At 36.1% G+C, this 13,533-nt stretch overlaps 1 protein-coding gene across 1 annotated transcript in view; it reads right to left on the bottom strand.

Annotated features, from left to right (window-relative positions):
* The window catches only part of AKAP6 (A-kinase anchoring protein 6), a 229,355-nt gene that overhangs the window by 78,484 nt on the left and 137,338 nt on the right, over positions 1-13,533 (bottom strand). Inside the window, exons 7-8 of the mRNA XM_074148618.1 lie at positions 12,534-12,682; positions 6,266-6,386 (exon numbers count right to left, since the gene is read on the bottom strand). Coding sequence (XP_074004719.1) covers positions 6,266-6,386; positions 12,534-12,682 — 270 coding nt within the window. The remainder of the gene's footprint in view (positions 1-6,265; positions 6,387-12,533; positions 12,683-13,533) is intronic.

Genomic DNA, 13,533 nt, shown 5'->3' with positions numbered 1-13,533 from the left:
CTTAGCTCAGTCAATTTTACTATATACGACGGTTAAAAACCTACTACAATGTCAAAGGCAAAGAATAGCTTCCATTGAGGCATGTATCAATCCATGTAGGCAGAAATAAGTAAGTGCTGTAATTTACAATTGGCAATTAATATCTCCATTGGTGTTATTTAGCAGAATAATCTTTCTCTTTTTTTAAAAAAGTGTTACATGTGCTTTGTCATTTAAAATAAAAGCTTTCACTTTGGAACATAATTTGCTAATAGCATTAAAGTCATATTTCAAAAAGGTGGTGATTTTTGCAAGGTAGCCTAAAAGTTTATTAGCAAACTATAATGACTATTCTGATTGCAATTAAATAGCCCTCCCAAATGGGTCAACACACCTAGGTGCTATCTGCAATCATTCAGATTTTAACATCATGGTTATTAGTTATTACCAGGCTGCACAATGAGATATTGATTACTTTTAACCTTTAGATCCAAGAATTCAGGAAAAGTCGAGGTAGTAGCACAGCCTACCTTTCCTGTCTGGTAAACTTATGGCCTTTAGTGGAATTCTAATGATTCCTGTTGGCAAAGCAAATCTGAAATTATTTTATTCTCTTGGCTCATACACAAATGATGACATATCTAAAAATACTGCACATGTAGCAGATTTGTAGTTAGTACCTACAAGGGGCTCAATCCTGCAGTGTGCTGAGAGCTTCCTCTGAAGTAACCATCAGCATCTTCTAACACTGACTGTTTTAGCAGCTCCATGCAGGCACTGACAGATTACCCGACAGACAGAAGGCATCCCGAACTGTGCAGAATACACGGTGTAGGAGCAAAAAATGTTCACATTTTCCAGTTTATAACCAATCCCCTAAGCATATTGTCCAAATATATCACTCTGCAGGCTGTTAATCTTTTAATAAGTTTTCTTTATACGGAAAATCTGCTTGAAATAAAGACTGAACTACAATGTGCCTTCAGTAGGTACGCAGGACTTGTTTTAAATGGAAGAAAGTAATCCAATTAAACTAATCTGTTTTACAAGTTAAAATGATATGAAGCACATTAATTGATCCTTATAGGCTGCTGCTATTTGAGCCCTCTCTCTTTGCGCAGCATTTGGAACTGCTTTGCACATTTGTATCCTCTAAGAGCAGGGAACTCAGTCCCCCAGCTCAGGAGAATTATGGGCAAAAGAAACATATAACTGTTATGTGTTAGATTAATTTGCAGAACACTTGGCATTATTATTGCCAAGTAGTCAAATTGTTCCAAGTTGTTCCGGAAGGTTGTTATTAATAGTATGTTTTCTGAGGAAAGTTCTGTCTACTTTTGGAACTGCATTTCTGTTGCCAAGGAAACTCCTTGAAGCACAGCATTCTAGGAGCACACTGCTGCTTTTGTTTGCCAGTATCCTATTCATATCATCTAAGTAAGCACTTTACATACTTCAGCCTCCAGTTTCAAATGTCTAAGTTTTTATATATTTATATTACTGCTTTAAATACAGATTGTGCTTCTTTTTAAACTTGGGGACTCTTGTAAGATTATTTTAACAGTTGCATTAAAGGACAGGATTTTTTTTTTTTCCACAAGTTTGCAATAAATTAGTTTTAATTTGAATAATAGCTCCATAGGTTATAGCACTAGTCCTTAAGTGTTAATTATCTTTTCACTCTGAAATTAATGTAGTCATTTCCTACTGACTCCTCTACACCATTATTGAAGTGCTGAGGAAAACATGTCATTGAGTTCTGAGCCAGAACTGTTGTTGTGATTAATCCTGGTCACATGGCCAATCTCTGCCAAAAGGAGATCACTGAAAAAAGGTGACAAAGACAGTGATTTCCTGTCAGCAAAGAGTACGACAGGGCTGTCTAGAAGTGATGCAAATGAGGGAAACTTTCACCACGGTTTGTTTGATCCACTCAGGGCCACAGCACACTGAGCCAGAGCGAACGGCACAATGGAGCAGCAGCACACCCAGAGGAGAAAGGGAACTGCACCTTCCGAGGAGGGAGAGCTTGTTTGTAGGGAAACAAAAACTGCTGGGAGACTTTTTCCCCCTCAACTTTTTTTGAAAGGTATCCTTAGCTTTTGATGTGCATTTTCATGTTATTTAATACAGCTCACTGCTTCCCTTTGATGAAATAGTTTAGCAGTTAACCTGTTCAAAAGCCGTGTCAACTAAATGTTTTCAAAATCCTTGCACTATGACATAAGGGTCTTTTTCCATCTCTCACGACCATCGTTGCTGAAGACTTACCAGGGCAAGACTTAACAGCTTATGCAGTTTGTATTAAAACCACCATACATTACTTATATTCAGACAGAAAAATATCATTTCTTTTGTTCAATATTTAAAAATGTTTAGTTAATTTTATTCTGAACATACTAACAATTTTAACAATCATACTGTACTTATTTAAATGGGGTTTTAATCTAACACAATTAAGTTTTGCAATTAATCTTCTGAGGAAAATGGAAAGGAGTATCATTAACTTTTCTGCCTAGTATACTCATTTCTAATCTCCACGGTTCCTGTAAATACTGATTTGCTTCATTTTTGAACATTCAAGGTACAGAATTACTCAAGTTCCCACTAAAGGGCTAATTAGCAGAGTTTAAATTCTTTGGGTTTGATCCTCCAGTAATGGCAGATGAATACAGCTGAAGTCAATGCAAGTTCTGTGTACTTAGAGCTTATGAGATCAGGCTCACATGCAGTAGATTAAAATGAAATAAACATGATACACTTGGCATTAAACTGAGCTATTACAGCAGTACAAAGAAGCAAGAGTCCAAAAACATGGAAATGCTCCTTTTAATTTTTTTTTCGTTAATAGATAAAGCATTAGAGGACAAATAAACTGTCAGCAATTCATTCTGTGACTGCCATTTTATCAAACACTAGTTGATTTTCAAAATCATTAGCTAGTTTAAGAATCTAGAGATGAAATCATTTAGAGCTATGGGGGAGCATAGTGAGGAAGAATAGTTTTCTCTTTTTGTAAATCTTTGCATTAAAATCTAGGAAATCTGGAGGAAGTCATACATACATTCAGAGCAAAAAAAAAAAAAGAACTCTGCTTCTCCTATTATACTAACGGCAAAATAAAACCTAGTTAAAGAGAGATAATAAGGATCCTAATAAAAAACTATGAAGCTCCTGGAATATTACAAAACAAAATTAAGCTGAGAGTTGACTTAAATCTATATTAAATCTGAAAATAGAGTACTGGGAAAATAGCCTAACCATGCAAATACATTTTATTTCCCCATATGCAATTTTAGCATTTATATATTATGTTATGCTGCTTTAATGTATGCTTTTCCCTTCCGATTTACCTGTTTTATCATTGCTCCTTCCCATTCACAGACTCCTTAGGGGCAATGATTACTGTTGGTAATAGTGATACCACAGCAGGTTCCCTGGCAGAGGCGGCTTGCTGAGCTGGCTCAGAGCTACAATTACTTGTCAGCTCAATAACTGAGAAGAGGGATCTGTGGGTTTAGGAGAATCCACCAAAATGCAGAGAATGCAATTAGCAGGTTCACATTTGAAGCTGTAACTGATAAAGCAAGACCTGTGTTTTCATAACACCCCCCATCATTGAGGAATTCTGATAATAATAGCTGCCTGAATTTCTCTTTGCAGATTTCTCTCCCTACAGACCAGAATGGCTGTGTTCACTGTGAAGTGTAGGCAGTGCTCCTGCCCCTTAGCTGTGAGCACCAGACCATCCACGACTCTGTATAAAAGCCTCCAAATAAAAAGGGTGTCACGATTGATTAGAAGAGAGGTTTACTAGGCTAGTTTTATAGAACTATTAATACTGTTTTGAGGGCATGATTCATTGTTACACGAATCTCTGAAATTAAGGATGATAAAGACCTAGTGATTTATCTCATCTCTCCTTTGCTAGTGCAGAATTGTTCCCTCAATTACATTTGCTAATGTTTTCTTTTGTCTACTTTTAAATGTCTGAAATTACGGGGCTTTCAACACTTCTTTGGAAGGTGGTTGTTTTTTTTTTTTTTTAAAGGCTAATAGACCTTAATGGTATGCACTCAAGCTTTTTACATCACCTGCAAGTACTCCTCCTGCTTTATGGACACTCCTTAGTCATCTCTTAACCAAACTCCACATTTCTAGTTAAGTCTTTCCTTCAGTCCTTAACAATTTCCTTGCTGCTTTGACTAGACAGGTGTATGCAGGCAATATTCACTGCAGAAGGGCGGGCAGTCTGTTTCTACCCTTCTTCAAGTGGTTTTGCAGTGACCAGATAGGTACTTTGGAGATGGGGGCTCTATTAATGACCTCGTTGTGGAAACTGCAGAGTAAATAAAGCTGCCTCTGCTTTGGAAGCAGAGCTGGTTTTTGCGTGCTGCACAGACTACAGACTCAGCTACTCTCTCTGGCGCAAACTTTCTTTCAGCAGTGTCAAGCCGATCATAATAGAGAATTTCATAATACTAAGACTATTACTTCCCATTTTAAATATACAATATTCCTCATTTTGCTACCATACTGTACTGTAAACTAATTCTTAAATTATTGCCCTCTTTTATTCTTCTCACTATGCATTATTGTACCAGCCTTACTATCTACAATTATTCTTAATGTTTACATTTGGATATTGGAAAGGGAAGTACCCTAAATAGTACCTAAAATACTCAGGCTGGCTGCTTAAGCTTTGTTCCGTTTCATATTGATAGACGGATTGTTTCCTTAAAATTTGTTTATTGATTTTTTTAGTATAGGACTAAAACTAGTGGTTAGATGAGGCATGGTACAAGCCGGTATTACATGGACAGGCACTACCAAAATATCTTAATTTAGATCCGCAAGAAACTTTTTACCCATTTGTGACGTTGTTTATTTTTGAGCCTAGCCAGGGCCAGGACTGCTAATGTATGATTAAGTCTGATTACATGTTTAGAAAGGTAGGAAAAAGACATTAGCAAAAATAAGAAATGATTGTCAAAGCAAGAAATGAAGGCCACTGAATTAAACTCAGTTGCAGCCTAAAATAGTTCGGACCTAAACCATATTTCCATTTATAAACATATTTTAACTCAAGTGACAAGCCTTTCATATTGGGTGTTTAAAATAAAAGGACTAAAAGTAGAAAGAATAAAATGCAAGAAGAAATTAGGATGCTAAAGCAAGGAAAAATAAATTATATTTAAGAAATTATCAAATCATGCAATCATAGAAGAAAGAAAACAACTTCTATTTGACCTTGAATGTCCCATTTATTCGATACGAAATAAAAAAAAAGCTAGAGGGTAGTTGTTTCTTGTCATTATACTGTTGCTGATTCTGTGGTTAGTTATTAATTTTATTTTTTATGATTCACAATCTGCTCTTTGAAATATGCCATATGCTCAAAGCAATTCAAGGATGACAACTGTCAGAATTACTCCAATAAAAATTGCCTAAATGAGAAAGATTTACTGCAGTCTGATATTTCTGTTGAAAGTCCCTCCTTGCTTTCCCCCACCGTCCCTCAGCCCCATAGACTAGAGCTTCTCAGACACACAGTGAAGCCTGAATCAATTTTAGGATCAAATCACACGTTTTGGGGAACTTCTTAAAAGTACTGTCTATCTAAAAGAAGTGATAAAGCTTCTGGGCTAAAACTGCTATGACAAATAAGAGAAACCATGTGTGTGTGCATATATATATATATACACACATATATATACGTTAGATGAAGACCTTCTAATCCATATGCAAGTTCAAAATCATTTTGATGAAATCACAAGCAAGTGTGATGACTTAACATCACAATATCTGCTTTATGTAGAACTAATAAAAATTAAATTGGAAGAGTCCTGTATCCTGGCAGCATCAAACCAAAATCAAGGCAAATTTCTTTCTTCCCAGAAGAGATCTGAAAGGTGGATAAAAATCCAGCTGAAAGCTCCAATCAAAACACATTTTGTTAAATGCTACCATTTCATTTTTTCCTTCATTTTGTTTCAGTCTATTTATTAATGCAGTTTCATTTATTTCTATTCATCTTGAAGACAAATCTTTGTCCTTCTATAGAATTACACCAAATAGAATGTGATAAAGGGAACTTTCTTGCAATTATGATGTCGGTGCAGCCTGTCAGCGCACAGGGGATGGAAATGAGGTTGGGGACAGGGAAGGGAATTCTAATAGACACCATGATACATACAATGAACGCAGCGATATCCTGTGAGAGAAAGACTTGTCAAGCTAATCAGATCTTCTATAGCTAGGTAAAGGCAGTAACGGTAGCGCTAACCTTGTAAAGATGCTGCTGCTGCTCCTCTGACATCATCAGGTCATGGCTGTCCATCACGATGGATTCCATGTCAATCAGCCAATCCCAGAGCTCTTGGTATTCTGAATCAAAGTCCAAAAGGCTGTAGATAAGGAACAAAATGTATTATGCATAAATACTGTGTAGTTGTTAAAATCTTGTATTAGAATAATATATTCTTGAAAACTCATGATGTTCCTAGTTATATTTCTAAAGAGACATTCTGTATTTATACAGAGTGGATGAAAATGAAAACTGAAATCCAATTTAAGCCAGTGCCATGACCTAAATTCAGCGGCTGATGCCAAATCCTGACAACTGTTGGCATACTGCATTTGCTTCAAAAATTTTGAAATGGAAATCCCCCATAGATGTTGTTGTTTAATGGTTTTTAAAGTGCTGACTTTATATTGAGCAAACTTTGCAACAATCATCTTGATATAATTCATATAAAAATATTATTTTCATCAAAAAAATGACTCAATCCATTCAGCCATCCCTCTGCTGTCTATCTGCCTATCTCTGTAAATATCCTACATTTATTTTCATGGATGAGTAGCTAGCATTTCAACTTAACGCCTTAAGATAGGCTTGAGTGAATATGGTAAGCCAGTGAGAACTAAGGCCAGATACAGTATTAGACAGGTGTTCCCTACAGACATGTAAGAAACAAAGGTAAGGACAGGAAGTCAAAACAATGAATCCTTGAATAGCCAGCAATCATTAAAATTCAAAGGAGGATCACTATGGTTTTCAACAAAATAAATCATTAGAATAAGGAGCTTAAAAGGATTAATGTGATTCTCTATTGAAAGCCTAGTGAATAAGTAAAGCATAGATTCTTCTAAAACACTGTGATACAAGACAGAAGGTACATGCTGAAAAACTGCACATTCGTCAAAAAGATACCTCTTGAAAGGGGGTCTTCAAACTCGCAAAATTGGAACTAGCAAAAGCCTTTTCAGTAGTATCAAAAAAAACCCCATATTGATCAAACAATAGTGCATGTTCCACTAAAGCTAACTTATCCTATTATTAACAACTTTTTTAGCAACATCTTTAAAAAAATTAGGAGTATTTCAACATAGAAACCATAAACTAAACATGGTTTTAATTTATTAATTTAATTTATTAATACTATCACAGTCTCAGTTGTTATTAACTAGAGTACCATATACATGATAATTTTGAAAGCTTACAGATAAAGTTGTGACAAGTAGAACTGTCTTTCTGCAAGAAAGCAAGCAAGAGAGAAGAAAGAATTTGCCTTCTGTAGTATTATTTTCAATGAGCTGACAACAAAGGAAGTCCTGTATAATGCACAAGTGTTGATTCCTGCTTCTGAAGTAACTCTCTAGTTTAATCCACTGTACTTAGTATACTTTACTCAATAATTTATGAGGTGCACTTACTTAAAATTGCCTGCTGCCCTGAGAAGGCAAGCAATGATGGTATTATAAAGAAGAGCAAGCATAAAAGGGCAAGTTACTATTGTTGAAATATAATAGTTTCATTTGGGGTTCAGGACTTCTCTCCTGTTTCAGGAGGTATTTGACTCAGATATCATTTTGAAACTAAAATAAAACTAAACTCCATTTTGAATGGTATATTTACAGTAATACTGAATCTTTTTCCCTTCCTCAGAGAACTGTATAATCATTCTGTATCTTCAGTATCCACTGCTCCTTTTTTTCCCTTCTGTCTTATGCAAATATTATCCCAAGTCATAAAACTGGCAGACATTATTAAAACATATGTTTTATGATGTAAGAGACTAGATTTCATCTCATATAAAGCAGTACAGATTCAGTTGGACATGGCCAGTTTGTACCAGTGCAAAATCTAAATCAAGATGTGAAGATGATGGGAATCAAAGTCTACATCCAATGTTCATGACCTGCTGCTGTCAGAATGGGATGAGATGCCTGTAGAAACTGCACCAAGAAGTGGGCTGGGATTTTTACTACAATGGGCAGAACATATGCTGGAACCAAACACCTGCTTTGTGTCTGTAGAACCACATCTTAGTTACAGTCCAATTTTGTCCATGTATTGGTGTAACAGAATGAATCAATCCTTTAAAGACATACAAAAGCACTTTTTCCTGACCTTTATAAAACCCAGATAAGCAGAAGGAAACTGCTAAACATTTTGCTTTCTAGCTAAAAATTGTCTTTTATCCTGGAGAAAAGGAGGCTGAGGGGAGACCTTATCGCTCTCTACAACTACCTGAAAGCAGGTGTAGTGAGGTGCAGGTTGGTCTCTTCTCCAAGTAAGAAGTGAAAAAATTTTTCACTGAAAGGGTTGTCAGGCATTGGAACAGCTGCTCAGGGAAGTGGTTGAGTCACCATCCCTGGAGGAATTTAGAAGACATGTAGATGTGGTGCTGAGGGACATGGTTTAGTGGTAACTTGGCAGTGCTAGGTTAACCGTTGGACTTTATGATCTTAAAGGTCTCTTTCTACCAAAACGATTATATGATTCTAAAGCTCTAAACAGGAACTCAACCCAAAATGAAGAGTGAGAGAAACAGGATTAATTGGAAAAAGACCAGGAAGTGATGCAAGATGTAATGGGGATTTTCCCCCCCTTCCCCCCCCAGTTTACATACTGTGCATATTCTCTTTTTTTTTTTTTCTGGTTTTCTGCTGTAAAGTGAAGTCATCTGGGAGCATTTTTAAGCAACCTGTCTATGGCAGTTACTTGCCTGAGCCTGAAGATAGTGAAGCATCGTCTATATTTGTTTGGGTTTTTTTAAATTTGATTACAATATTTTAACAGTTCTAAAATAACTCTGATATAAAAAAAAAAAAAAAAGCTTTGTTTTTAAAATGAATGCCTCACATCTAAATGGATGGATCTACTGATTACAATCAAATTACTATTTGGAAGAGGATGTAAGTTACTAAGCCCCTAAAAAGATATTTCAGAAAATCCAGCAATTGTAGGATCAGTGACAGGTTAAGATTAAAATGTACCTGTCAGTATTTCTGTGGTATATTGAATATTTCTTTTTTTTATTCAGAATCTATTTTTTCTGGGTTTAGCAGATCTTTTTTTCATATCGCCACAGGCAGAATCAGGGAAAGCATAACTTCTGAAATACTGATGTGTATAGAAAAGATCTAATTTCGGTTGATTAGCCAAATCTACCAGTCTCTAAAAAAAGAATAAATTAGGTCATCTGTTTATTGCAAAAAAATATTGCTCCATTAAAAGTACTGAAACATCGCCAACAAGAATGCTATAGCATTAGTTAAAGGGCAGATAACTACAGCTTCCTTAATATAGGTTTGTTGGTTAATAAGCTAAAACCATTAGCTCCATAATAACTGAAATGACATTAAGAAGTATATTTTTATCTTGGTAAACAGGGAATCAGATATGCAGAGTTGCATGTCTAATCCCTTGAACCCTAAACATATTTCTTAAAATGTGGACATCAATTTATTATTTTGAATGAAAATTCATGAGCACCTTTCTCATGAGAAAACCAGTTCGTCTGTGGCATTAATAAATAAAAAGGAATGTGAAGCTATTTCCATCAGCTTTTTTCCCCATGTTTAACACACACTTCCAGTTTGTGCTATTTCTTTGATGGTATAATTCACATTGTAATGAGAAATACTGTAAACACACTGGTATGCCTATCAAAAAAAATCAGCCATGCAAAAAGTTCTTTCAAGTTTCTGGGTCATCATTTTTTGGAACTCCTTTCCATACACGTCTTTATTTGGAGGATACAGGAGAAATCAGCATTGTGACCTTAACAGCTTTTAAATTGCCTTATATTCTGTGCCTACTTGAAGCCCCTTTTAATGCATTTATCTCAAAGCCTCATCTGTGAAGGCCCAATACAAGGTGATGACAGGATCCCAGGATCTGTCCTTCCTGTTGTGCAATGGTGTTGTAAATATTGTAACCATATCTCCCAATAGTACCTGTATGAATTCCGCTTTGGTTTTGAGGGATGCAATACCTCCAGCCAGATCTGCTGTAACATTTCACAGCTGCCCTCAGCTGCCCTTGGTTACCTCTTCCTGCCTGGGTAGCTGATGTTCTCCTGCAATGGGTGTTCGGTCTCTTCCCTTTCATTGTCACTTTAGCCATTTCCATGTAGATACACAAGAACACTCTCTATTGCTGCTGTAACAGCATCGCTGTTCTGCAGGAAATCTGTTCTTTATGTACTCACTGGCACTGCCCTTTTCTGCAGGTATTCCCTTACCTATCTCAGTCTGGCTATTTCCTACACAAAGCCACCTCCCAAATCTTTCCCCGCGCTATATAAACAATTCTCCATCTACTATAAGTCTTGTTCTCCCTGTAGACACTCTTCTTTCTCCTAAGCCAAACTTCCACAACAAACGGATAGATACCCTAATTTTCCCAGTTGTTTAAATGGCCCCTTCTCTGTATAGATCTCAGTCTCTAGCTAGGTCATCCTACTGTAGAATTTCTGTCCACAGTTTTTATGCAGTAGGGAAATGTTGTATCAACTGTATTTTCAAAGAGCTGAAAGGCATTTCCATTGTGTTCAATACAATACCTCAGACTAGTTCAATTGGAAGTTTTCCATCTGAATTCAGCCCACCCCAGCTTCTATAACAGCTGAATACATGGTATTGTATTTGTCTCCCTCTGGTCCTTTGGCCCCCTAAGCCACTGTTTAGTCTCTAAGGGCTGGGATGGACATAAGGACCCAGAAAGGTGGCCACAGCACAGAAAAGGTAGGGAACAGTAGTAATTACCATTTCCAGTAATAAGCATGTAATTACAAGTACAAACAAGTGCATTTAAGAGCCTATTTGCTTTACACATATGCTCTGTAGAGTTACAAACTGGATGTTTCCATGAGACTTAAAGCTTTATATCCCCTATCCTCAAAAAAATCAAATGTCTGTTGATGTCTTAATGTCTTATGTCCCACACAGAATTCCAATGTTAAGTCTTGCTCACATTCAACTGTGGCTGGAAATTAGAAGCTGTTTTTGAACATGTAGCCCCCAGTGCACATTTATATACACACCAATTCTGAACAAATTATTTTTATGGTTGGCACTAGCTGCACTGTCGTGTTTGAGAATCTGACAGATTTCTGCATATGTAATCAAGATCTCAGTAATCCTACATAATTAGCCCACATCAACTTTTCTAAAACAGTCATCTTTCCGTATAATAAGAGGGGATGTTTACAAGGCTCATTTATCTTTACAGTCGGTAATTTAATAAAACTGTGTTTCCAAGACCTCAACATTGAGTTAAGAATTAGAAAAGGAAGTTCTGGAGATAAAGAACTCATGAACACTTTGGTCAATTACTTTCCTTGCATAGTCAACTTCAGGCAAAAGTTCTACCGTATTTACTGGTTAGGAGAAAACTTATATCAGGATGGTTGGACCCAAACAATGAGCACTAGTTGACTCCTTCAAACTGCTTTTGCCTCACTATTTTGAACTCACAGACATGCTCTTATGTTCATTTAGGGGAGCTAGCAGTTGGAAGATACAGTTTTCAAAAGATTTTCAAGAAAAAGGCTTAAACCAGAACTACAAGTTTTCTTGGTTGTGAAAAGAAGGGGGGGGGGGGGCAGCAAAACTTCATTTTAGCATAGTCCAGTGATTAATTTGTCCAAGATTCTTTGCTCAAACTATTAAGAAAGAGTGCTTTTATAGATACACTTACATATATAATATATGTGTGTGTGCAGGTGAGTTTACATTTATTAAAAACAGACTGAGAAGACCAAGTCAAGGGAAAAGTTAAAAATCAAAGCTTTCTAGAAGTACAAAACTGTGATGTTTGAACTGGTAAACTATGAATGAATGGCTTCAGGTTTGTATTGCTTAGGCACTAGTAGAATAATAATTATAGAGAATTGTCTTGCAGAGTGATTAATATATTATGAAGATGCTTCCTTGGAAGATGCTATGAAATCAAATGACACGAAGCCATTGGAGGAGAAAAACTTGAAGCAAAAGGACACATTACATTTTTTAAAATCAAAATAATGGATTGCTATTAGATAACGTTAGGTAGTCCTAAGAACAAACCATGATTTGGATAAATTATCCAGAACCCATTATTTTTTGCATTCATATATGAAAAAATAAATATATAGAGAGAGAGCCTTCCCCTGCCTCTTGGACTAGGAAGAAAAATCCTGGTTAACTAGAAGTGAGAAAAAGTATATCATGTAAAAAAAATACAGATCAGTGAGAATAAAACAACAAAAAGAATAGTTCCCTACCCATTACTTCCCACTGTGTGAACTTTTGACATATCAGCAAACTCTTCCTTTCGCTTGCTCCCGGTGTTGTACTGCTCACTGTACAGCTTTAAGGACATCTGTTCAACAGCATCTCTTTGTGCTTCCAGATAGCATAGCTGAACCTCAGCCTAGAGAAAACAAAGAGAAAAGAAAACACAACAGAACTTTAAAAAAAAAAAAATTCAGAAAGAATGCATTTAAAACAAATACTTTTGGACTGCAACAATTTTAATCAAATGACACATCATCATTTTTCTCCTTGCATGATAGACAAAAAGGCTGAACCATGAAGTCAGGTAAAAGTACAGTGTATTTACAAATGCTAGAACAGAACTATTTAGGTTTCTATCAGAGAATATGCTATATATTACATGAGATGTACATCCAATCAAATGCTGCATAAAAATGTCTGGACATGAATGGAATTAGAATTATTAGAAATCATGCACTATGACAGAACAGGTAGATACATTAAATTACATTTCTTACAGGCTTCAAGACTGATATTGTTAACATATTGCCTGTGCTTCATAACTACTGAAAACCATATTGCTATAGGTATTTTTGTTTTAAATAGTAAGTGTAAACAAAACCAAGAAAGCTGGCAGTATTCACATTGTGCTTTCCCATTTCTGGTGTCCACTGATTACTCAGCAATTTTGATTGCAATGAAAAAGGCAATAAGTGAGATGTGCTGTTTTCCATCAGACTATGCCTGGACAGAAGAATGTTGAATAATATTTGGCATCATAACTTATTGAATAGACATTTTATTTATTGCAGCTGTGGTGATCAGTTTGATTCTGGGGCTCAGAGAACCAGATGATAAAAGGATGAAATATGCTGTTTGCCACACTTGCCCCTAGGAACAGGACAAAGAACAGAGGGTAGAGTAAGTTCAAAAGCACTTTGGGACCAATATGCTATTGTTTTCTTTTAATATGCTTCACTGAAAGAAAAACGCATCACAAATTCTGAT

Source organism: Numenius arquata, chromosome 6 (genome assembly GCF_964106895.1).
Source record: "Numenius arquata chromosome 6, bNumArq3.hap1.1, whole genome shotgun sequence".
Classification (NCBI taxonomy): domain Eukaryota; kingdom Metazoa; phylum Chordata; class Aves; order Charadriiformes; family Scolopacidae; genus Numenius; species Numenius arquata.
The sequence above is the reverse complement of the archived record's forward strand: the minus strand, read 5'-3'. Positions and strand labels throughout refer to the sequence as shown.